General features: G+C 53.7%; 1 protein-coding gene across 1 annotated transcript; it reads left to right on the top strand.

The window, feature by feature from the left end:
- The first annotated feature begins 100 nt into the window (after positions 1-100).
- Positions 101-17,135, top strand: P3H1 (prolyl 3-hydroxylase 1). Its single transcript, XM_046662720.1, has 15 exons — positions 101-621; positions 3,298-3,450; positions 3,861-4,050; positions 4,265-4,396; positions 5,225-5,364; positions 9,866-9,955; positions 10,280-10,332; positions 10,506-10,627; positions 12,560-12,687; positions 12,843-12,938; positions 13,355-13,505; positions 15,260-15,377; positions 15,781-15,856; positions 16,104-16,244; positions 16,665-17,135. Exons 1-15 carry the CDS (start codon positions 157-159, stop codon positions 16,806-16,808), a joined length of 2,199 nt encoding a protein of 732 aa, XP_046518676.1. The 5' UTR covers positions 101-156; the 3' UTR covers positions 16,809-17,135.
- Positions 17,136-22,997: the final 5,862 nt, after the last annotated feature.

Below are 22,997 nucleotides of genomic sequence, written 5' to 3' on the forward strand. Positions count from 1 at the left end.
GGGGCGGGGTCCAGGAAAGCGAAAGAGGCGGGGCAAACCTCCTGGGCATGCGCTGTCCGGCCTGGGAGGCGGGGCTTCACTCGGGGGCGGGGCCCCGGGGGTGGGACTCCGGCCTTCGTGGCTGATGACGAGCGGTCCGTTAGGTCTGAGGAGGCAATGGCGGCACGGGCGTTGAGGCTGCTGACCACCCTGCTCGCCGTCGCCGCAGCCGCCTCCCGGGCGGAGCTGGAGTCCGAGGCGGGATGGGACATGGCGGCGCCTGATCTGCTCTTCGCCGAGGGCACTGCGGCCTACGCGCGCGGGGACTGGGCCGGGGTGGTCCTGAGCATGGAGCGGGCGCTGCGCTCGCGGGCCGCCCTGCGCTCCCTCCGCCTGCGCTGCCGCACCCGGTGTGCCGCCGACCTGCCGTGGGAGCTGGACGCCGACTCGCCCCCGAGCCCGGCGCAGGCCTGGGGCGCCGCCGCCCTGCACGACCTGCGCTTCTTCGGGGGCCTGCTGCGCCGCGCCGCTTGCCTGCGCCGCTGCCTGGGGCCGCCGGCAGCCCACTCGCTCAGCGAGGAGCTGGAGTTGGAGTTCCGCAAGCGGAGCCCCTACAACTACCTGCAGGTCGCCTATTTCAAGGTGCAGACCTGCCCGGGCTCGGGCGGTCGGGGTCCTTCTGGGCGTGGTTGCAAGCGATCCGGGCAAACTTGGGGGGCCAGGAAAGTGTCCGCGGAGAGGGAAGGTGGCCTCCTGGCCAGGGAGCTCTCCTCGGATCCAGGGAGAGCAGGGACCCTGCCGGGAGACCTGTCTCGCCTGGCTCTCATAGGGAGATGGTAACCCCAAAGGTCCAGCCTAGGGGATAAGGCACGGACCGAGCAAAACCGGCCTTGCGTTCCCCCGGGAGGACCCCTAGAGCGGCAGTTTGGGTCTCTCATCCTGATTTCATTGTAAGTGTCCGAGTGAGAAGCTGGGACCTTTCTACAATATCCTCCTTCCGGTTCATTTTTCAGTGATGCTTTTCCTGCTGCCCGAAAGCAGCAGCTCTCTTTCAGGACGTGAGGTTGCCACGTCGCCAGTAGGGGCTGTCTGGCCACTCCCTGTGAGGGACCCTCTGGCTATTCTGTCCGGTTTCCAAAGAAAATGAGTATTTTTAGGAATTCCAGAGTGGCTTAAGTCCGAGTGTATATGTGGATTTGGAGCGCTCCTGGCTTGTGCGGTGATGATGATGGTAGCCAGCACAGACTTCCAGGCATTATTTTATGTACATTGCGTCTGTTAATTCATTTGCACAGATCCTGGCAATATCTATCCTGTAAGGTAGATATTATCATTAGCCTCATTTTATTGGGGGAGATAAAAGAAGAAGGACCTGTACTGATTATCTATAATATCCATAGCTTAACAGACCTTCAGTTCAACCTAAAGAGAGACTTGGAAAATCTTGGGGACCTCAGATTTCCACCTCTCCACAAGCATTTTGCTTACACAGTTCTGCTCCATTCCTCCCAGTTACTCGGATGAATACTGGGCCTGAAAGCAAAATGTTAGGCTATGTCTTTGGTCATGTCACTTAACAGCACTTCTTAAAACTCTTTGACAAACATTTATTGAATACCGACTACATTCCAGTTCTTGTACAGGTAATTAAAAGGTTTGACTAGATATGTTTTTGTTTTGTCTTGCTTTGCTGTTGAGAATCGCTATAGGAAGGACTGCTAAAAGCATGTGTACATAGGTCTGTGAGAGCACAAAGGAGGGAGAATCTAGCTTTGTCTCAGAGAAATTAGACTTGAAAGAAGAGATGACATTTGAAGCTGATCCTAAATATTGCTAGAGGAAAGGGAGGGTAGCCATTCTAGATAGAGTGAGGCCGGACTGGAAAGAGAATTCTGCAGGCCTCAGGGAGCCATCCTCAGAATTGGGTTTTAGAATGCCACTTCTGGGAGCCACGTGGAATAAGCTTTGGAAGAAGGAGAACGTGGTGGCAGGGTGAACCATTAGGAGATGAATGCAGTTGTCCACACAAGAGAAGGAAAGTCGGTGCCTCGGTGCTTAAGGAGTAAAGAAGGGCTGGGGTGGAGTGAGGAGTGAGGAGCTGGGGGAGAACAGAGAAAGGCAAGCGCAGTGCTGTAAGACAGGGCAGGGAATAGCACCATAACAGGGATAGACTTGAGGGAATTTCTCATTTTAAAATTAAGGAAACTGGGGTACTGAGATGGGGATTATTGGCCTTGGGTCACCTAGCTATTTTAGGGTCGCAGGCCAAGGCTGACTTCTTGTTTAGTGTGCATTTACTAGTGCTGATGACCAGAAAAGAAAAAATATTTTCTTAGCGTATTAATAATATGCTAATATTTACAGTTACTGAGCTGACACTTATTGAACACCTGGCACCATGTGTTAGAAGCTGCGTATATGTCACCTCGGTTAACCTTCCCTGCAGTCCTATGAGGCAGCAAGTGATATCTTCAGATGACAGTTTAGGGAACTGAGTTTAGAAAGTAAACTTTAAGTAACTTGTCTACAGCCCCAGCAATTAAACCTAGATTTGTCACCAGTCTGTCTGACACCACAGCCCATGTAGTTAATCACTAGGTCATCAGTGGTTTATTTTGGATTCTGTGTATGAACTGTGTCACTTTGACAAGCTGGAGTCCGTTGCTATGAGCGTTACTGTGGCCTGTAGCACATTTTTCCCCCCTCAGATTTCTGTGTAGCCACTTGTTTTAACCTCATGAGTCCGGGGCCTTGAGTCAGAAGATGCCATGTCTGGATTTGGTATAGGACCTTAGGATTTTTCAGTGACCCACCTTTTACATGAATCTGTCAAAAAACACTTATTTTGTGCAAAAACAAAGGCATTTTCTAGGCAAATTCTTAGGTATGGTCTAATTGTGAACTGCTCTTTCTCCCATACCCCTAAATCCTTGAAGCCTGAGGCTGTCTTCAGCTCAGTTGCTACATCTGAATCTTGAGAATATGTTATTTGGGCGGTAGTCTTCCGTGACATGCCCCCTACAATACGACCTTTGTTTTAAAATAGAAAGTTTACACTGCTGAAGCGTTACCTTCTGTAGTTTGGGGACCCCTTAGCCTGATTTGAAAAATAGCCGAAAATCTGCCCAGGGCCCAGTGCTAATCTCTGGTATGTAGTTCCTGCAGTAGGTGTGTTTTTTGGGGCTGGCGGGAGCTGGGGCATGGTTTGAGTGGAAGGCTCAGGAAGGCTGGGATTTCCTGTTTACTGTGGACTGCACATTTGGACACAAACCTTCAGGGTTTGGGTGTGAGAATTATGTTCTTGTGCTTCGTTCTTAGATAAACAAGTTGGAGAAGGCCGTAGCAGCAGCACACACCTTCTTCGTGGGCAATCCCGAGCACATGGAGATGCGTCAGAACCTAGACTATTACCAAACCATGTCTGGGGTGAAGGAGGCCGACTTCAAGGATCTTGAGGCCAAACCCCATATGGTGAAAAAACTTGATCCCCTTCTCTCTCTTTTTATCAAAGTCACGTTTACTAGGGTTGTTTTCTGATTCCAGAAGCAACGTGTGTTCATTGAACAACATTAGAAAAATGCAGATAAGTACAAAACAGAAAGTGATCTTCTATAATACTGCCACCTTAAGAAAACCAGTGGTTGATATTTTGGCCAATTTTTTTGTCTTCTATATCTAATTTTTAACCTGATTTGGTGCCGTATTGTCTGTGTATTTTTCATCATCCTTTTTGAATTAACGTCATGAGCCCTTTCTCACGCCTTCAGATTTTCTTTGAATCCCCTGAGCCAGCAGGAAATGAGGCCGCCTGTGAAGGTGGCCGTGGGCAAGGAGAGAGGGTTGTCTGTGGCCTGCATTTGAGTACCCCTTCCTCCCAGTAGCACGAGTTTCGACTGGGAGTACGACTCTACTCCGAGGAGCGGCCACAGGAAGCCGTGCCCCACATAGAGGCAGCGCTGCGCGAGTACTTTGTGGCCGACGAGGAGTGCCGCGCCCTCTGCGAAGGGCCCTATGACTATGATGGCTACAACTACCTCGACTACAACGCCGACCTCTTCCAGGCCATCGCAGGTGCGTGCTGGGAGCCAGCCCTGGCCAGGCCTGCCTGGGCTCCAAGGGCAATGTCGTGATAATACAGATGCAGCGTCTTCAGCCTCATTCTCGAATTTCTTTAAATCTGGGAACCTGACTGAAAATTGCTTCCTCTAGAATTTGTTCACCTTAACCAGACTTTTCATACTGAAGGTTGGCCTTATGGGTATTCCCCCTCTTTGATTCCTTTCAGATCATTACATCCAGGTCCTCAGCTGTAAGCAGAACTGTGTCACTGAGCTTGCTTCCCACCCAAGTCGAGAGAAGCCCTTCGAAGACTTCCTCCCATCGCATTATAATTACCTGCAGTTTGCCTACTATAACAGTAAGGCCTGCTTTCCTCTTTCCTGGCAGCTTTTAACTAGGAAGCCAAAAGCAAGGTAGGCAGGGACTATGACCACAGGGCTTCTTCAACATGTTTGACTTCTCTCTGTGGCTCTGGGAGGTACCTGGGGGCCTTGTCACAAGCCACCGCCCTGGAAGCTGCTACCAACAGCCCAAAAAGCTGGGATAGGGAGACTTTAGGACCTCTCTCTCTTGCCCCTTCTATAACGTTTATAATCTGATTTTGCCCCTGAATTAAGTTGCAGTAAAGGCAAGGGTAGTACCACTTCACCCAGCTCACAGCACGTTTCCTAGCCCTTCTCCCTAGCACGGCACTGATGCTCTCTGGGCGAGGGGCTGTCCATATCCAGAAAGCAGCAAGTCAGCAGATCTTATACTGTGTTTCTACTGTGTGCTAAGCGTTACAGGTGTTCAAGAGTAAACAATATATATACTTAGTTGAGGAGACTGACACATGTCAACAAGAACCATTCTACCAAAGAGGCAGTCTGCTATTGTAATCTTCCCCTTCTGAAAATCCATAGGGGAAAAAAGATAGAAAGACAGGGGAATATTCCGGAAATTGGCCTAATGATTGGGAATATTGGGGGCAATGTTTGAATTATCTGACAACACTGTGCACCTTAGAATCAATTATATATTCTATCTGTATTCTATAACTTCTCCCCCTAAATCAGACAGGCATGTTCTGTAGCCGGTGCTGTCTTGTTGTGCCATCATTGCTTGAGCTGTGCTGACACTGAACATTAGTGGTTCCTGGTACCCAGGGTTAGACTCTTTCTTCTCAGCCATTTTTTTTGCTTTGCAGTTGGGAATTATACACAGGCTATTGAGTGTGCCAGGACCTTTCTCCTCTTCTTCCCCAATGACGAGGTGATGAACCAAAACCTGGCCTACTATACAGCTATGCTTGGAGAAGAACAAGCCACAACCATTGGTCCCCGTGAGGTGAGAGACTTCCGTTAGTTAGGGCAGCTGCCAGCTGAACGCAGAGGGCAGAGAGTGGGGTAGAGGAGGAGGAGCCCGCACTGCCTGGGCTGCGTAGGGGCAGGGTGCCGGGGGTGTGAGTGCACGGCCACACCTGTCACTCAGAGAACATGGGAGCACAGGAAGCAAGGGGAGCCTAATTAACACTATCTGGGCCTAGAAGTCTGTTCTATGGGCTGGCAGGGAAAAGCAGAACTGCACAGCAGCCATGTTCTTTCCCTTTTCTGGTGCCCCATACTTTGAGACTTAACGCCATTTGGCCAAGATCTATCATTTTTTACTTCATGATAAATTTTTTTTTCCATTCACCTGTTTTCTGTCTCTGTTTTCCTCCCTATCCCCTCTTCTTTCTGCCATTGTCTGATCTCTCCCTCTTTCAGCACTATTCCCAAGAAATAAGAGAAAAGTCTAGATAATACAAAGACTAAAGTGGAATGCACTGAAATGTTAACAGTGGTTATTTCTGGGTGCTGGAGTTATGGGTGATTTTTCTGTTTTGCTCATTCATATTTTCTAAATTCCCTGCAGTGAATGGGTATTATTTTTATAATTAAAAACATGAAAATTCTCTGTTTTTCACGTAATGAAATTTGAGCCTTGATATTCATACGTAAGCCCTGCACAGACCCTAGACCCTGTCCCTCTTGAGCCCAGAACAGTGATGTGGATTTGCAGTCACTAGTCTGGGCTCAAGTCCTGGCTCCTCCACTTACTAGCTGTGTGGTCCTTGGCACATTGTGTAGGATCTTAGGCACTCTGCATTGCTCCTCTGAGTCTGAGTTTCTCCTTCTCTAAAATCAGATTGTGGTTCTTGCTCTGTCTGCAACACAGGATGAGGGTGAGGGTCAAATGTGGCAGTGGGCTGACAGGCGCGGTACACGTGTGTCCAGTGTGTTGTGTGCACAGGTGGCATCGCAGGGGTCTTGCTGATGGTACACGGGTAGCAGGTGGCCACTTTTCTCACCTCTAACCTCAGCCACCTCCTGAAACAGGGGTGGCTTATCACTGTGGCCCTCAACCACTTGTGTCCTGCTGGCCTCTCCCAAACCCCATCTACATTCTGTGTAAAATGACTGTAACTTTGGACCAATTTTTCATTTTGTCGAAAGAAAAAATGGTAATTAGCTACAGTTACCCCAGAGGCTTCTCAGTTGGTTATGCAACAAATATATTGGACAAATGTAGGGGGTGAGAAAGCAGGCACACCCCTGCACTGTTGGGGGGGGCTGTCAATTGCACTGTTCATTTAACCAGAAGTTCGACGGCTGGGATTTCTCCTGCAACCGTACCGCACAGCACGCCGAGGTACATGTGCACAGATGTGCATCAAGACATCGCTGCTAAAAGCAAAAAAACTGGAAACAAGCTAAATACTGTCAATTTGGGGACTGGTTAAATTGTGGTACATTCATTCAATGACATACAAGACAACTCTTATTGCATAAGTAGATTACTATGCAGCAACACGAAATTGTCTCCATGATAGAATTTTAGGTCAAGAAAGAAGATAGAGAACTGTAATTATATTATATCCTATTTCTGTTTTTTTATGCTACATATATATTTTTTTAATTTTCTGGACAGATTGATAAGAAACTATTAATTGGGATTGCCCCTGAGGCACAGGCCTACAGGTTAGGGGTGGGGAGGGAGACATGAATGTTTCTATGTATGTCTGTTGATACTCTGTGGATTTCCTTTAGCTTTATATGATTACTTTCGTGTCCTTTTGAATGCTATCCAAAACACACCTTAGAAAGGCATATAATCCAAAATTTCTAGAACAGTGAAGAGAATGTAATAGTAGACGTGCATGCAGGCTGTAGTGGAAGCAGGGAGGGGAAGTCATCAGCCGACTGGAGAATTAGGGAAGGCTTCGCAGGAGGAAGTGGTGTTGACATTTGGTTTTAAAAGCCTCCAGTAGGTGAATGAGGCAGGGAAGGGCCTTTTAGACAGAGAACAGCAGGTGCAAACAACCTGGACAATTGTCACAAATAAGTGGAAGGTGGTACTGCGGAGTTACAGGAGGTGAGGCCTGGGAGGGTCAGATTTTGCAGGATTTAGAGTGCCCCGCCAGAACCTTGGACTCTATTCCATGAGGCGATAAGCCCTGGAAGAGTTCCAGGCAGGAGCCTGACAAGATGTGGTGGGGCAGGGCTCAGAAGGGGAGGGAGCTGGAAACAGGAGAGCAGTTGGAGGCGATGGTGGTGGTGCAGAGGAGAGCCTCCGAGGCCTGAGTGAGGCAGTGGCTAGAAGAGGGGAGCTGACTAGGTGGAGGAAGGAGCTGGAACTGGCAGAACCTGACGGTTTTCTTCTCTCCTCCTTCCTCTTCCTATCCACTTAGGCACCAAGTTCCCAGTGTGGGAGACACATGCAGCATGCTGTCCACTAGCCCAGGAACACCCAGCTGGAGCAGAGTGCTTTCCCCACAGGTCTTCTGGCCTGCCTGGACTCCAGCCCAGGGTGCCTCATTTTTCCTCTGTTCACTGGGAGAAATAGGCAGATGACGTGGCAGTCACAGACTTCCCATTCTGGTTGTTGCTGTTGAAAATAACCATGCTTCAAATGTGTGTGGCATTTTATACTTTACAAAATTCTTTCATAGCTTTTATTTCATTTGATTCTCCTAACCACCCCGTGAGGTGGGGCCACCAACGTACCCTGAAGGAAAAAACCAAGGCTGGCTCTTCCTAGCTCTGGAATCCCGAGAGTCCCCGCAGAACTAATCCTTCCCCTGCCGTCCCTCTCCTGTGGAGACCGGTTACCTTGCAGTTGTCCTCTCTGGCCACTAGATGGTGACCACCTGGATTTGAGATGGCACTTCTGGTCTCTTTGTCTTGCTCGGTGGAGACCTTTTCTTTTCCCCCCTAATTAATGAGTCTAGGGAAGGAAGGAAAAACAAGCCCATGTGGTGAATCTACCACTTTTAACCAGAACTCCCCCTTCTAGAAAGAAAGTAACAAACGTTTGTTGAGCCCTGTTCCCGGCCAAGCGCTGCGCTGTGTTTACACCCATCATCTCACCCAGTCCTCGCAGCCGCCCTGGGAAGTGGGTGCCACTCTTTCCATTTTAAAGGCAAGGACATTTAGTCTCCAGGAGATGAGGGAACTCGCCCGGTGGCCTGTGGTGGTGGCAGTGCCGACTCGAATCTCTGCTTCCCTGCTTTTTTCCTTGTACCAGCACAGTTCCTGACACAGAGCTGATGCTCAACAAGTCAGTATTGAATGAATAAATGGTGGAAGTGGGATTTGCTCCCTAGCAGCCTCCTAGAGTGGTGGAGAGGGCTCAGTGAGATAACGTACCTAGCTGGGTGCCTAGAACTTGGTGAGGGAAGCTAATCATTTAAAGTCCTTAGGAGAAAATGTCCATCTTCCTCTTGGGTAAATATAATAGATGATATAGGACTCCTTGACACCTTTAGCATTTGCCCTACTGCCCTCATCTTTTATTTCAACTGATGATGCCTTCTTTGTCTTTTCTTTCCTTCTGCTGCTTGGATACTAGCAGGGCACCTAGGGACAGATGTGACCCTGGAAGGTACCTAGTTTCCCTGCCCTGGGTAAGCCCTACCTGTGGGCACACGTGGGGAGGGCCAGACGCCACACCCGTTGCTCTGGCTGCAGCTGCCCGGCTCAGGGAGGGATACGGTCTGTTCACGGTCCCAGGGGAGGCAGGTGGCATAGTGCAAAGCACGTGGGCTTTAGGGCTGGAGAGACCTGGGTTTGACGGTAGGTCCCTGCTCTACCATTTCCTATAGTGTCACCTTACACAAGTCGCATATCCCCTCTGCACTTCAGTGTCCTCGTCTGTAAAATGAGGATAATATTATCAACCTCAAAGGTGACTGTAAAGATTAAATCAACAACACACGGGTCACCTAGGTTTCCTTCCTGAGTATTGAACTCCTGTAGAAGTCAAGGAATTTTCCAGGACTGGCCCCGGGGTGTAGTGATTAAGTTGGGCACACTCTGCTTCAGCAGCCTGGGTTCGTGGGTTCAGATCCCAGGTGCGGACCACTCATCAGCTGTGCTGTGGTGGCAACCCACATATAAAATAGAGGAAGATTGTCAGAGATGTTAGCTCAGGGCTACTCTTCCTTGGCAAGCAAAAAAAGAAAAACAGAAGGAATTTTCCTTCTTTGAAGAAAATTTCCACATCGCCTGGCATCATCAGATTTTCTGTCTCAGAGATTAATGGGGGCTGGCAGGGGAAGGAAGGGGGCTTTTTCCCTTCAAGGGAAGCCTGGCTCTGCCACCCTCAGAGGTACTGCTTGTGCCAGGCAAGAGGAACCTTCAAGCACAGAAGTGAAACTTTCATCCCAAACTGGGGAACAGACACGCTAGTGCTGGTGGGAGAGGAAGTCTCAGGTCACACTGGAGCAACCGTGTAGAATGCTGGGGCACCCCGGGAGTTAGCAGACAGGGCTGAGTTGCAGCGCATTCCTTCCACTGTGTTTCCTCAGCGTGCCCAGGAGTACCGACAGCGAAGCCTGCTGGAGAAAGAGCTGCTCTTCTTCGCTTATGATGTCTTTGGAATCCCCTTTGTTGATCCGGTGAGCCAGGGTGCAGGAGCTGGGGGGAGGGAGAGAGTGAGGAGGGCAGGGGATGGAGGTGAGTGGTACACAGTGTGACCCTGGGGAGAAAACTGTTAGGGGGTTTAGCCAAATGTGGGAGCTGTGGACAGGAGACAGAGGAAGACATGGGGGAATTCTGGGCAGCTGGCTTCAGGTGACTTTGTTCAAAGACCTCTCGCTTTATGTCCTGAGAGGAGGCAGATGATAAGGTGGATTTTCATGTAGGTCCTAATCTATGCATCGAGACCTGGAAGATTAGGTAGGTCACCCTACAGTGTTCATTTCTTCCTGAACTGCTTTTAGGATTCATGGACTCCTGAAGAGGTGATTCCCAAGAGATTGCAAGAGAAACAGAAGTGAGGACCCTGAAGAAACTGCATGATTGGATCGGTCTGATGAAGCACTGAGGCTTCCTGAGCCCAGGCAGATGTGGACTCCTGGCAAGGGGTGGGCAGGCCCAGTGTGGGAGGTTGGGGTGGGAGCCAGGGCCAGCCCCGGGATACAGTCCTCAGGGTGGCTGTGCTCACAGGTCAGAACGGGAAACAGCCGTCCGTATCTCCCAGGAGATTGGAAACCTCATGAAGGAGATTGAGACCCTTGTGGAAGAGAAGACCAAGGAGTCGCTGGATGTGAGCAGGCTGACCCGGGAAGGTGAGAGGACAGAGCTCAGGGCCACCTGCAGCATTGTGGAGGCAGCAAGGCGGGTCATCCCCGTGTTAGCTGGGCAGCACCCCCCACCCCCCAGCAGTGCCACGCTCACCCTGGGCCAGCCTTGGGGTCTGAGCCAGCACGGGTCAGGGCTTAGCCTCACCTCGGCATCCTTCCAACTCTCAACAGGACTTCCACCTGGAAAGAGCGCTGAGAACTGGCCTTTGGTTAAGAAATAAGACTCCTGTGTCACAGTAACACTAGTTTAGTTCACTTCAGGAAGTATTTATAGGACGAAACTCATCTTGGCTCCCTACTGCCAAGCTCTTTTCTCCCAACTTTCGTCATTCGTCCCGTTACCACTCAATCTTGAGGTCTTCTTTGCTCCTCCTCGCCTCCAGTCCTCCAGGGAGGCCTACCGTTATGACTCTGCTCTGTTTCTCAGCTCTCTCCCCAACCCTTTTCTTGTCCTCCTGTCTGTGCTCTTTTCCTCTTCGAGCCCGTCCCTGCCCCTTCTCACATAGGGGCTAGACCAGTCTTGCAAACCCAGGGACTCTGACGCCATCTCCCTGCCTCCCCTTCAACTGTACGTTCTGCTCTTCTCCTGTTTGTATCTTCTCTTCTCCCACACTGGGCTGCTCCTGTGCCTTGAGCCTCTCTGTGCCCACAAGTCTTTGTTTATGCCTGTTCCTCCTCCTAATACACTTCGCATCATCTCTGCCTGTGAGGCATCAGATACACCCTACAAAGCCTCCTTTTTCTTTCTGAGGAAGATTAGCCCTGAACTAACATCTGTGCCAGACTTCCTCTATTTTGTATGTGGGACTCCACCAGAGCATGGCTTGGTGCGTGGAGTAGGTCCGTGCCTAGGATCTGAAACCATGAATGCAGGCCACCGAAGCAGAGTGTGCCGAATTTAACCACTATGCCACCAGGCCCACCCCCATACAAAGCCTTTCTTAACCTCCTGGCCCATCAGGCTCCCCTCCCTCTTTCTGCTGAACTTCCAAGGCACTTTTGCTTGTACTTTCACAAGGTCCGCCTTGTGCTGGTTATTTGCATAATTGTTGGAGCAGGTGCTGTCTTCAGGTGTTCGTCCCTCCCCTTGTCTGGCGCAGTGCCTGGCACGTGCTGAGGCCCCAGTAAGTAGACGGAGTTGAGCTGAGTCTCGCATGCGTCCCCAGCACAGAGATACCATGAGAGACAGAAGAGTGCAAGGTTGGCCTTTGCTCTACAGTTGCTCAAATCCACAGTGATTAATTTAACAAGATTAACATGTGAAAAGAATTTGTCCAGCCCCCTGTGTTTTCAGAGTGCTTTCACGCTGTTATTTCTCTTGATTCTTGTAACTGCCTGGGCGGTGAGTTGGGCAAATTGTAAGATCCTCATTTTAAAAAAATGAGGATGAGGATGAGGAGGATGATATGATGGTGGTTAAACTTTTGAGCACTTACTATGTGCCAAGCATTGTGCTAAGTCTTTCACTTGCCTTCGTGTTCTTTGCGTCAAACAGGCATCACACTTATGAGGTAGATGCCATTTTCCAGATGAGAAAATTAAAGCTCAGGGAGGTTAAGTAACTTGCCAAGGTCACACAGCTGTGAATTGGAGGATCTGGGAGTCAAACCCAGTTCTTTCTGATTCTGGAGCTCGGGTGTTAGGAATGTGTTACGATATTTTCTCAACATTTTGTGAAGGCCCCAGCGCCAGCAGCTATTTGGGAGTGGAGCTGGGACTAGCACTTGGATCTCCTGTGCTTCAGCTCCGAGTTCTGTCCTCTGGATCACCCCACTTTGGGAGAGTCCGCATGGGAGATTTCCCTGGTGAACAGGAAACAGCTGGAATTTCTGTTCCTTACAGGGCTGCAGTCGCCGATGGAGAGTGTCCGGACAGAATTACTGCTGGGTTTAGCCCGGTCTTGTCATTGCTTTACAGGTGGCCCCCTCCTCTATGAGGGCATCAGTCTTACCATGAACTCCAAAGTCTTGAATGGCTCCCAGCGGGTGGTGATGGACGGCGTCATCTCTGACGATGAGTGCCGGGAGCTGCAGAGACTCACCAACGTAAGCGGAACAGTGACCCCCTGCTCCCTGGGGGCCCAGCCTCCCCTACTGTGTGCCTCTTGGGTGCTGAGGTTTGCCCGGCTCCTGCTGGGAGCACTCGACCCCTCAGACCTCAGCCGCCCTGACTGACTCCACCTGCTTTTCGGGCCTCATAGGCAGCAGCAACTTCAGGAGATGGCTACCGGGGCCAAACCTCCCCACACACCCCCAACGAGAAGTTCTACGGTGTCACTGTCTTCAAAGCCCTCAAGGTAACGTCAGTCCTCAGTGTTCTGGAGTGTGGAGTGGGGAGGAGTTGGGGACGGTGGAGGAAGGTAAAAGGTGTCTGCCTGCAGACGTTCCAGCTGCCTCGGAGGAGGGGTGGATTCAGCGGGGGTCCTGCCCATTAGACCAAGTGCAGTAACGGGAGGCGAACAAGACAAGGCTGACTCCCAAAGCTGGGAGGGTGCATTCTGGAGAACGGCTGCCCTTCTGAGCAGGATGCACAAATTACTCACCAAGAGAAGTGGGAAGGAAGGGGAGAGCGTCATCTGGGAGGGGCGTTATACGTGGGAAGCAGAGAGACTGCACCTTCGGCGGTGGATGAGGAGTGGGCCTGGCGCCTCGGTGGTCTCTGTCGGCCGACAGAGGGGCGTTGAGGGCATTCTGAACCCGGGTCTCCTTGCAGCTGGGACAGGAGGGGAAAGTCCCTCTGCAGAGCGCCCACCTGTACTACAACGTGACAGAGAAGGTGCGCCGCATCATGGAGTCCTACTTCCGCCTGGACACCCCCCTCTACTTCTCCTACTCCCACCTGGTGTGCCGCACCGCCATTGAAGGTGGGCCTCCTTGCTCCCCACAGCCTTCACTGAGCACATGCTGGGCCCGGGCACTGGCTGGGTGCTGAGGACGGGGGAAGAACAGGATACAGTCACGTCGTCCTCATTGGGGAACCGACGTAAACAAATAAGTCACAACCCAGTGCAAGAGGTACAGCAGAGGAGGTTACAGCCCGTCTCCACAGGGAGCCTGGAGGGCTTCTCAGAGGAGGTGATGACTGAGTGCAGGATGAGTAGGGGTTGTGGAGAATACGAGGGGATGGGGGACGTTCAAGCGAGAGAGAAGAGCCTGTGCAAAGGTCTGGAGGCACCGGGCAACCCGGAGGTGGGAAATAAGAAAGCTGCCATTTCTGGAGAGTAAGGCTGAAGGGGGAGCAATCAGACAAGGCTGATGCGGTCCTCAGAAGCCCCATCAGGGAGAGCTACATTCAAGGGTGGTTATCCTGTGGGCTGGTGGTTCTCAAGGATGGTACTGGGCTTACAGGTGTCTTTAGATCAATCATGAGCTTTGTTGCAAGTTCTCTGTCACTAGTTGTTAAATGCCAGGTTTGTGAGAGATCTACCTGTTTTACAAGTCGGAGCAGATTTGAGCTTGTTCCTCTCTCCCTCTCCTTCTCTCACACTCCCTTTTGCTTTCCTGAGGAGGGGCAAGGAACGGCCCATGCTCCAGGCATCATACGTGGCCCACAGCCGGATCCGTCATGCGTGGCCTTCAGAGGGCCCCTGGTGCTGATGGGTGGCAGAGATTAGGGGGCTTCACTCTCCCTCAGAATGTTTGCATCCTTCAGAATCTGGGCATGCCCGAAGGAATAGGCCAGACACGCAGCCAGCAGCTGGACGTGTCCCGGGGCCTCAGGGTGGAGGCACACTGGGGCGAGGGCAGTGGAAGCCAGGAAAAGTCAAGCAGAGAAGGGCGCGGGGAGGCCTTCTTTTCACAAGGTTAGTTTTGCTGCTGCGGGTCGAGAGATTTGGGGATTTGGAGAGCGTGGATCAGAGGAAGGGAAGCTTGTCAGCCGTGACCGTGGTGGGCAAGAACGAAGGCCTGAACTCAGCAAGTGGCAGCAAGAGGAAAACAGAGAAGACATGAGGGAGGTGGAGGAGGTGGAGGGACAGGGCCTGGTGGCTGGACAAGTGGGGACAGACAGGAGGATCTACCGTGACTTGATGGTGCCGCCAGCCTGACAGGTGTGCAGAAGGTTTGTGCTGGGGGACGATGCATTCGCTGTCGTGAACGCCGTCTGCCTGGCATTGTACAGTCAGCCCTGTCTGTCCTCTTTCATCACCGTTCATCCTCCGGTGTTCTCCACTCGCCCCTAGACCCCTGCTGACCTCAACTCCTTGCCTTTGCTCTTCTCTGATCCCCTCATGCCATCCCCACCTTATCCCCCACTGGAGGGTTGAGTCTCACTGTGCCCGCAGCCTGCGGACCTACAGACTCCTCGTTTTCAGTTCCCTGGGTGCTCCTCTGATGGACATGCTAGCCAGAGCCAGGGTACTGCCGTTCAGTCCTGGACCTGCCCTTGGTTAGGGCCCCACAGCCCTGCTGCTGCCCCTGCTCACCCCACCAGGGACCTTCCCGGGCTGCCTGCAGATTTATTGTGGCCCTAGGCCGCTGGCCCAGCCAGAGACCCCGTTAGTTCACTGGGCGTTCCCATAGACCCAGACAGATTGGGAGGCACCCTCCTCGTGCCCACAGGAGAGCCATGATATCTCCTGAGGTGCCCCAGCACTAACATGTGTCACCTTGGCCCCAGAGGCACAGGCTGAGAGGAAGGACAGTAGCCACCCAGTCCACGTGGACAACTGCATCCTGAACGCTGAGGCCCTCGTGTGCATCAAGGAGCCCCCTGCCTACACCTTCCGGGACTACAGGTGCCAGCTCTCCCTCTGAGGCCCCCAGGGCCCTGCACTTTGCCCCCTCCCTCAATGCACACACACAGGTTTGGGACCAGCTGTTCCCAGAGTCCAGTCCCTTGTCCCCAGACCCTCTGGACAGGACGTCAGACAATAAGGGAACTTTACAGTGTAGTGATCAGCAGGACAGTGAAAGGTGGATGTGGTACAGAAGTGCCCCAGAGAAGGACGTGGCAGATCTCTGGGGTGAGGGTGGAGTGGTGGGAAGGTTGGGATTTGTGTTTGTGAGGCTTTAGAAAAGGTTCTAGAAAGCTTTCTTCCTGGTTGAGAGCACTTGGAGATGGGGGTACTGGAGCTGTGGGTTGTCTGGGGAGCAGGAGGAGGAGGGGTTCTGTGTTGAGGTGCTCTCTGCCTTTCCCAGTGCCATTCTTTACCTAAATGGAGACTTTGATGGAGGGAACTTTTATTTCACTGAACTCGATGCCAAGACCGTGACGGTGAGTGGACCCTTGTCCCACTCCCTGGGAATCAGAAACCCTCAAAGTGCCAGCACTCCCCTCCCCAAACCAGGGGGCTTTGTGACGTGCCGGTTACTCCTCTGACTGGTCACCTTTTCTCTTCATTCTGGTCTTTGGGAAGCCAGACTGAGGAGCCACCCTCGGTCCTGGACACTGATGACTCCATGTCTCTTCTGAAGGCAGGTTCCAGGCCTTGTCCTGTGTCCCCTCCTTTTGTCCCCTTTAGGCAGAGGTGCAGCCCCAGTGCGGAAGGGCTGTGGGGTTCTCGTCGGGCACTGAAAACCCGCACGGAGTGAAGGCCGTCACCAGAGGGCAGCGCTGTGCCATTGCCCTGTGGTTCACGCTGGACGCTCGACACAGCGAGCGGGTGAGAGCCGGTGGTGCTGCGGTGACTGTCCCTGGAAGGGCCCCCTTCTGCTTCCTGCTCCTCCGGATCCCCTTGCCAAGGGCTTAGACAGGAAAGGAGCCCTGGGCTGGGGAGTGCAGAAGGATTCCTCGCTCCAGCCCTGCGTCACCATGGTCACGCTGCCTCTTCCTCCCTGGCCCTTCTTCCTTACTTATAAAAGGGGCTCCAGGTGGGGGGGCCAAGATGGGGAATGAGCCCGGCTCTTGGTGCCTCATTGGGCACCACCTCAGCGCTCCCTGCCCAGATAGGGCCTGCGGGGAAGGAGCTGAGCTGAGAGCCCGCTGAGGAAGAGCCTTCTTGTTCTCTAGGAAGTGGTGCCTGAGAGGTGGTGAGTACCTGCTCCAGAGGCCTCTCTGAATAGTCAGGGGTTTGTCCTTGCAGGACCGGGTACAGGCGGACGACCTGGTGAAGATGCTCTTTAGCCCAGAAGAGATGGACCTCCCCCAGGAAGCCCAGGAGGGCCCCCCCGAACCTGCAGAGGGGTCCCCCTCTGGCAATGAGTCAGGGCACAAGGATGAGCTCTGACAGTGTCCAGCTCACACGTGGACAGGCGATTACACCCACTGTGTGGAACTCTGTCCTCCAGCCTGGCCAGCCCCTGGGGGCCGAGGAGCAGTGGGGAGCTTAGTCTACTGCCCAGCCGAAGGGCCCCTGCTCACGGCCGCCTGCACAGTGCTACTGCTCTTGGAGTGGACATGGCAGGACGGCCCTCTGCCGGCCGGACCTGGCTCAGGGCTCAGGACACAGGCCCAGAGCCACCCCTGGGGGCCAGCACAGGCAGCCGCGTGACAGCAGTACAGTATTTAAGTGTCCGTGTAGACAGCCAAAGAATAAATGATTTGTGTTTTTTTACTCGGTGGTTTGTTCGGAGAGTGGAAATAGGCCATCTGCTCCAGAGGTCTCACTGGATAAAGACTGCTCGGGCAGTACAGTGCGAGGAGGCCTGGCTCAGTACCTGGCTCGGCCACTTCCTGGGCAGCTGCAGGCCAGACACTTAACCTCAAGGACCTCGGGGTCGTCATCTGTATAATGGGGATCATGATCCTCGCTCTGCCCACCTTCTGGGCGGCTGTGTGGCCCAGATGCAGCATCGGATGTGACAGCATTGTGTAAACTGGAATGCTCTGGATGAACGGCAGGGATTATTGCTAAGCGCTCTCTGGCAGCTGGCAGCCGTCAGCAGTGCTCTGGCATGCTGCCCTCGTGTCAGCCACATGCGTCCTGCCCTGCCGTCTGGCCTCAGAGTCCCCGGACCTCGGGGCCTCTGTGTGCAGGACAACACATGCCTCCCGGAGACAGAGAGAGAGCAGAACTGGAGATTCAGCTCCTCTGGCCACAAGCCCAGCTCCCTCCCTGGCTTGAGGTGCTGTCGGCTAGTGAGTTTGGGAAGCTGCACTCTGCTCATTTCTTCAGTCAACTGGTATTTCGTTACTGCGCACTGGCTCGGTGCCTGGCACTGGGCATGTGGTAGCACACAAAACAAGCCCCCGCCCTCACTAAGCTGCTGTTTCCGTGGGGGAGACAGGTCACAAACACGTGAATGTGTGGCTGTGGGTGTGTGATCCTGTGAGGTAGAAAAGACAGCACATCAGGGAGGAACGCTAGGACGCTGACGTGGCGGCACAGACTGGCCACGGAGAGCAGCCGTGAGATCAGTCTCAGGGGCCTCGTCAGCCACTGTGAGCACCCGGGCTTTGACTCAGTGAGACAGGAGCCCTGGGAGGGTTTTGGGCAGAGGAGTGACGGCCTCCCACTTAGATTTCAAAGGCCTCAGTGGAGACAGTCGGTGGAGGATGGGCTATGGGGGCAGAAATGGAGACAGCAGAGCAGAGGGGAGGCTGCTGAGTAACCCCGGAGAGAAATGAGGGTGGTGCAGGTCAGGGTGCTGACAGCGAAAAAGGTCAGGTTCTGGATCTGTTTTTGAAGTAGAGCCAACAGGAGTTGCTGATGGATTCAATGGTATAAGAAAAAGGAACATCAAGGACTCCAGCCTAAGCACTTGGAAAAATGGAGCCGCCCTTTCCTATGATGGGGAAGACTGCGGGAGAGAGGGTGAGGTAGAAACCAGGAGCTTGGTTTTGCACGTGTTATGCTTAGTTTGAGGAGCCCTTTAGGTATCCAAGTGGAAATATCAAATAGACAGTCAAGTATATGAGTCTGGAGTTCCGGGAGGGGGGAGGTAGGAGCCGTAACTCTGGGAGTCATCATTGGCATGTGGATGGTGTTCAAAGCCAGGAGACTGAGGGCGGTACAGACAGAGGAAGAGTCAGAAGACTGAGTCAGGCTGGAGGACAGCGGGACCCCACAGAGACTAGGACCAGTCGTGAGCAGGGGAAGGTGAGAGGGATGGTGTCCTGGAAGTCGGTGAGAGCCTTTCCTGGAGGTGGGAGTGAGCGGCAGTGTCAAATGCTGCTGAGATGTTGAGAGGAGAAGAACGGAGAACCCAGGTTTGGGTTTGGCGACGTTGGGATCAGGACGAACTTTAGCAAGCGATGTTTCGGTGAGATCATTTGGACCAAAGATGGGCTGGAGTGAGTTCTAGTGAGGAGGGGAGAATAAGTGGTGAAGGCAGGTGTAGACACCTCTTCTTGGAGTTAGGCTCTACATGGGGGAGATGTGAGTGAGGGGATGCCTGTCCTTAAGCTGGGAGACAGGACCACGTGTGAGTGTTCACGGGAACGATCCCGGAGAACTGTCCCCACTACTTCCGTCATTGATGATCCCGCATCCTGTTTGGAGAGAGGACGGTGGTAATGGAAAGAGCATGACCTTCATCCATATGCTGAGCTTGGCCAGACTCTTTTCCACCTTGAGCTGGGGGACCTCCGAGAGTGTTTCCTCACCAGCAACATGGATCACAGTCCTTACCTCCCCGGATGGTGGAGAGTGTTAACGAGGGAATGCTCATACGCGCCTGGCAAGATGCTTAGCACATAGGAGACACTCGATATTACAGAAACTGATCAGCCTGATTCTGGTCTTCCGGAAGTTTCCACATCAAGGCAGTTGACCTTACACTTTCAACATATGCTAACCACATAGAGACAGCAGACTGTCTCAGCCGAACTCATGAAAGGCCAGATGTTATCAACAGCAACAGGACCCGGATAAGTGCCTATAATTAGGGTGGGTGAGTCGTCCGGAAGCAGGAGGTGGTGGAGGGGTCCAGGCCAAGATGCGGCTGTGACTGCTTGGTTCGTGCTGGTAAAGCACATGCAAGGACATGTCAGCCGTGGGGGAAGTTTGCTTGAGATGAAGGGAGAGTGCCCCTGGAGCGTTGGCCGGGGAGGCAACTCAGCAAGCACCAGAAGATGTGGCCATGGAAGCCCTGGTCTCCTGCACCCCAGGCAGCTGGCAGAGCTCTCAGCAGGGCAGCAAGAGATCCTGTGCACAGGTGGTTTTGGGGGAGGACAGGGTGCCACCAGACAGCCACATGTGCTGAGAGGTGCCCTGCCCTGGGTTAGACGTGGGACACAAAAACAAGGCTTGTGGCAGGGCCTCGAGCTCCAGTCCTCCAGTCCTCGGGAAGGGGGTGACGAACGTGTCAAGTGCTGTGAGTGGAAATCCAAGGAGAGCATTACGGGATCCCAGATGTGGGCGCTTGTCCTGCCTGAGTGGCCAGGGCGGTTGGGGGGCCACATTGCCAGCTGTGCTGCTTTCTGGTTGCGTGGCCCAAGGCAAGTCCTCTCTGTCCCAGCCTGTGGTTCCGCAGGATGTCAGACTCAGGTGGGACAGGGAAACCAGCACCACCATCTCAGCCCTCAGCGTTTCAGTGGTGGCTGCAGAGAATGTGCTGGACGGCAACCAGCTGAATCAGACCCTCCTAACTGGCAGTGGGAGAGGACCAGGGAAAGCGCTCCAGAATTTCCTTGGGAGGGAGGTGAAAGCATTTCATCTTCATACCAGTCGGTCAGTCAATGATCAACACTCCTGAGCGCCCGCTCCCCACCAGGCACTGCCAGGCAGGAAGGGCAGTTGGTCTTTAGCCACAGGTAGTCCACCCACACCCAGGATGAGAGGGCACTAGGGGAGGCTCGCCAGGAGGGAGTCTTTCTAGAACAGAGCTTTCATTAGCCACATTTCTTCAGGCATATTGTTTTCCAACAGCACTTCTCACCTGTTATTTGATCCTTGTAAACTGCCTCATCAACCAGACAGAACAAGTGGTATTATCCCTATGTTTAGTGGAGGAACCAGGCCCAGAGAAGCTAAGGGACTTGCCAAATGTCACACAGCTTTTCAGAGGCAGAGGTAAAGCTAGAGCCCTAAGCTTCTTGTAATGCATGTAACAGCACTTTTTACACTGTGAAGTGTGGCGCCCCAGGGCAGTTTCTAGTTAGCTCCTAATGGAGGCTGGGGTGGGACACTGAGCCTTCTTGCGCCCCCACTTGCCTGGGAGTCCCTGGGCTGCAGGGAGCCCCCCACCCCGGGATGGGAGGAGCCCCAGGTGGAGAAGCTCTGCCAGGTTAGGGAACTCCACTCCAGGAGCAAGATCTGAGTCCCAACAGTTCTGGAACATGGGTAAGGGCAGGCCCTCCAGGGACGAGAGGACTGTTTGGTCCAACAGACTCAAAGCCTCAAGTAACAGGAGGTTATGAACAAGAGCTCCAGGGAGATGTGGGCACTGTTCCGGGCCACAAAGGGCTCTGGGTGCCGGGTGACGGAGGGCTCTGGGGATGCCCAAGATGGAGGAGCCTGCAGGCTTCCTGAGGTCTAAGGGCTCAGAGCCCTAAGGCCGCAGAGACTTTGGTCCTGGAGGCAGCTGCGTGACACCAACCAGCCCCCTGCCCCTCTTTGGCTCTCCACTTCCTCATTTGTCAATGGAGGGGGTGTAGTCTGTGGTCTCAAGGGCCTGTGTGGCTCTGACACTCTTTCTGTGTGGCCGTGAAGACCCCGAGGCTCAGAGCTCAGAGACTTGCCTCAGACCTGCTCCTCAGACCAGAACAATCCCTGGGTCTTACTTACAGAGAGCCACTGCAGAAGGCAGGAGAAGGGGCCCCCACCCAGCCTGGAAAGAGAGCAGGCCTGGCCTTTGGGGAATAACCTGTGCTGAGTGGCTGCCACGTGCTCCATCAACCATCACGACTCCATGAAGCAGACGTCCCCTTTAGAGGTGAGGACGTGGCCTCCACAGCCAGCTCAGGTGTCAGTCACCTCCAAGGAGCACATTATGGCTGCCCCACCTCTCCCAGTCCTCCCAAGAAAGTCAGAGGTGTGGGTGATCATGGTGCTAACGCCACACAGAGCTGGTGGGAAGGCCTCCCCTGCTTCCTAGCTGGGGGCGGGTTACCTTGCAGCCTCAGCTCCTTCTGGGTGAAGGCACCGCCCCCTGCGAGGTTGCCCTCAGCGTTAGATGGCCAGCACACAGAAAGGGTGCTTGCTGTGTTCCCGGGAGTCTCCCTCCCCAATCTGGGCTCCAGCAATCTGCTCCGCTCCCCTAGATCTGACGGTCTCGTCATTGTCTGTGGGAGAAGAATCTGAGTTCATGACCGACTCCTCTGCAGCTGCTCCAGGCCCCACTTGCTTTTCAGGGCCCGCAGGCCGCCAGGAAGCAAGTCTGTGTGTACACAGAGCCGTGTGGCCCTGGCCTTCTCAGCACAGAGGGCTGCAGGGGGGCCCAGCGTTCACAAGTGGAAGCCAGAAGTGGACACCCCTGACCCCTCAGGGTGGACCACTCCCCCCTCCTCCCCAGCCCCCTCCTCCTAGCTGGAGTTGCAGGCCATACCAGGGGCCCACGCCTTGGGCGGGCACACAGGGCGGCCATTGTCCGTGCAGTGCCTGGCACCCTCTCGTTTGCATAGCCACGTGAAGAATGTGAGGGAGCAGGCTGCCGACAGACCCCTGCAAAGGGGAGCCAGGCTGCGGGGGAGGAAGCAGGCTGGGGTCGCAGCAGCAGGACCCCGCTTTCCCCCAGTGCCGTCCAGGACAGGCGGGTGGGCCTCTGGGGATGGCGGGGATGGCTGGGGGGCTGGCGGGAGTGGGAGCACGGTTGTGACATTCCCCCTGCACCCACGCCAGGCAGAGCCCATGGGGCCAAACTGAACGTGAGGAGATTGCTAATGAGGTCGAGGAGAGTTAAACATTCCCCTGCTCCAGAGGGCTGAGCTGGGATGGGGGTTGGTGCTGGAAGGGCAGCCTGAACCCCAGGAATGCACAGAAGCCGCAGCTCCCCCGCCAGGCTGTTCTGGAACTGGGGGCCGGGGCCCGGTGCCTCAGGCCCCAGCAGGAGCTGCTAAACCAGCCAGCAAGGGGATTAACGGGGCTGAGCAGTCTGCCTTCCTTCGGGCTGCTGCCAGAAGGTCGGTGCTGTCTCCCACCTCCCTGCCAGGTTCCTTGCTGGCTGGCCGCCAGCTCTGTCCAGCCTTGATGGGGTCCCTCTTCTGCCCCAATCAGATCTCAAACAGACCCCACTGTGCATATTTCCCTGGTCTGGCTTCCTCTGTTTTTGCTATACACGGCCTCCGGGGTACCCAGGAACCCCTGTCCCCAACAGCCCCTCCCCAGCCCAGTCTCTTTATATCTGGCCTCAGACCCCTAGCCAAAAAGTTCTGCCTGGTGTCCAACTCTAGTATTACCTCCTGCAAACTGGAACTCAATTTCTTTTGCGTCCTACAGTCGGAGGACAGAAAACCCGAAGGGTCATATCAGCCAAGTAAGGAAAAAGTCCATCATCTCAGGCCTGGGGCTTGGGGTAGGAAGCAGGAGAATTTTAGG

The sequence above is a fragment of the Equus quagga genome, chromosome 5, assembly GCF_021613505.1.
Source record: "Equus quagga isolate Etosha38 chromosome 5, UCLA_HA_Equagga_1.0, whole genome shotgun sequence".
NCBI lineage: Eukaryota > Metazoa > Chordata > Mammalia > Perissodactyla > Equidae > Equus > Equus quagga.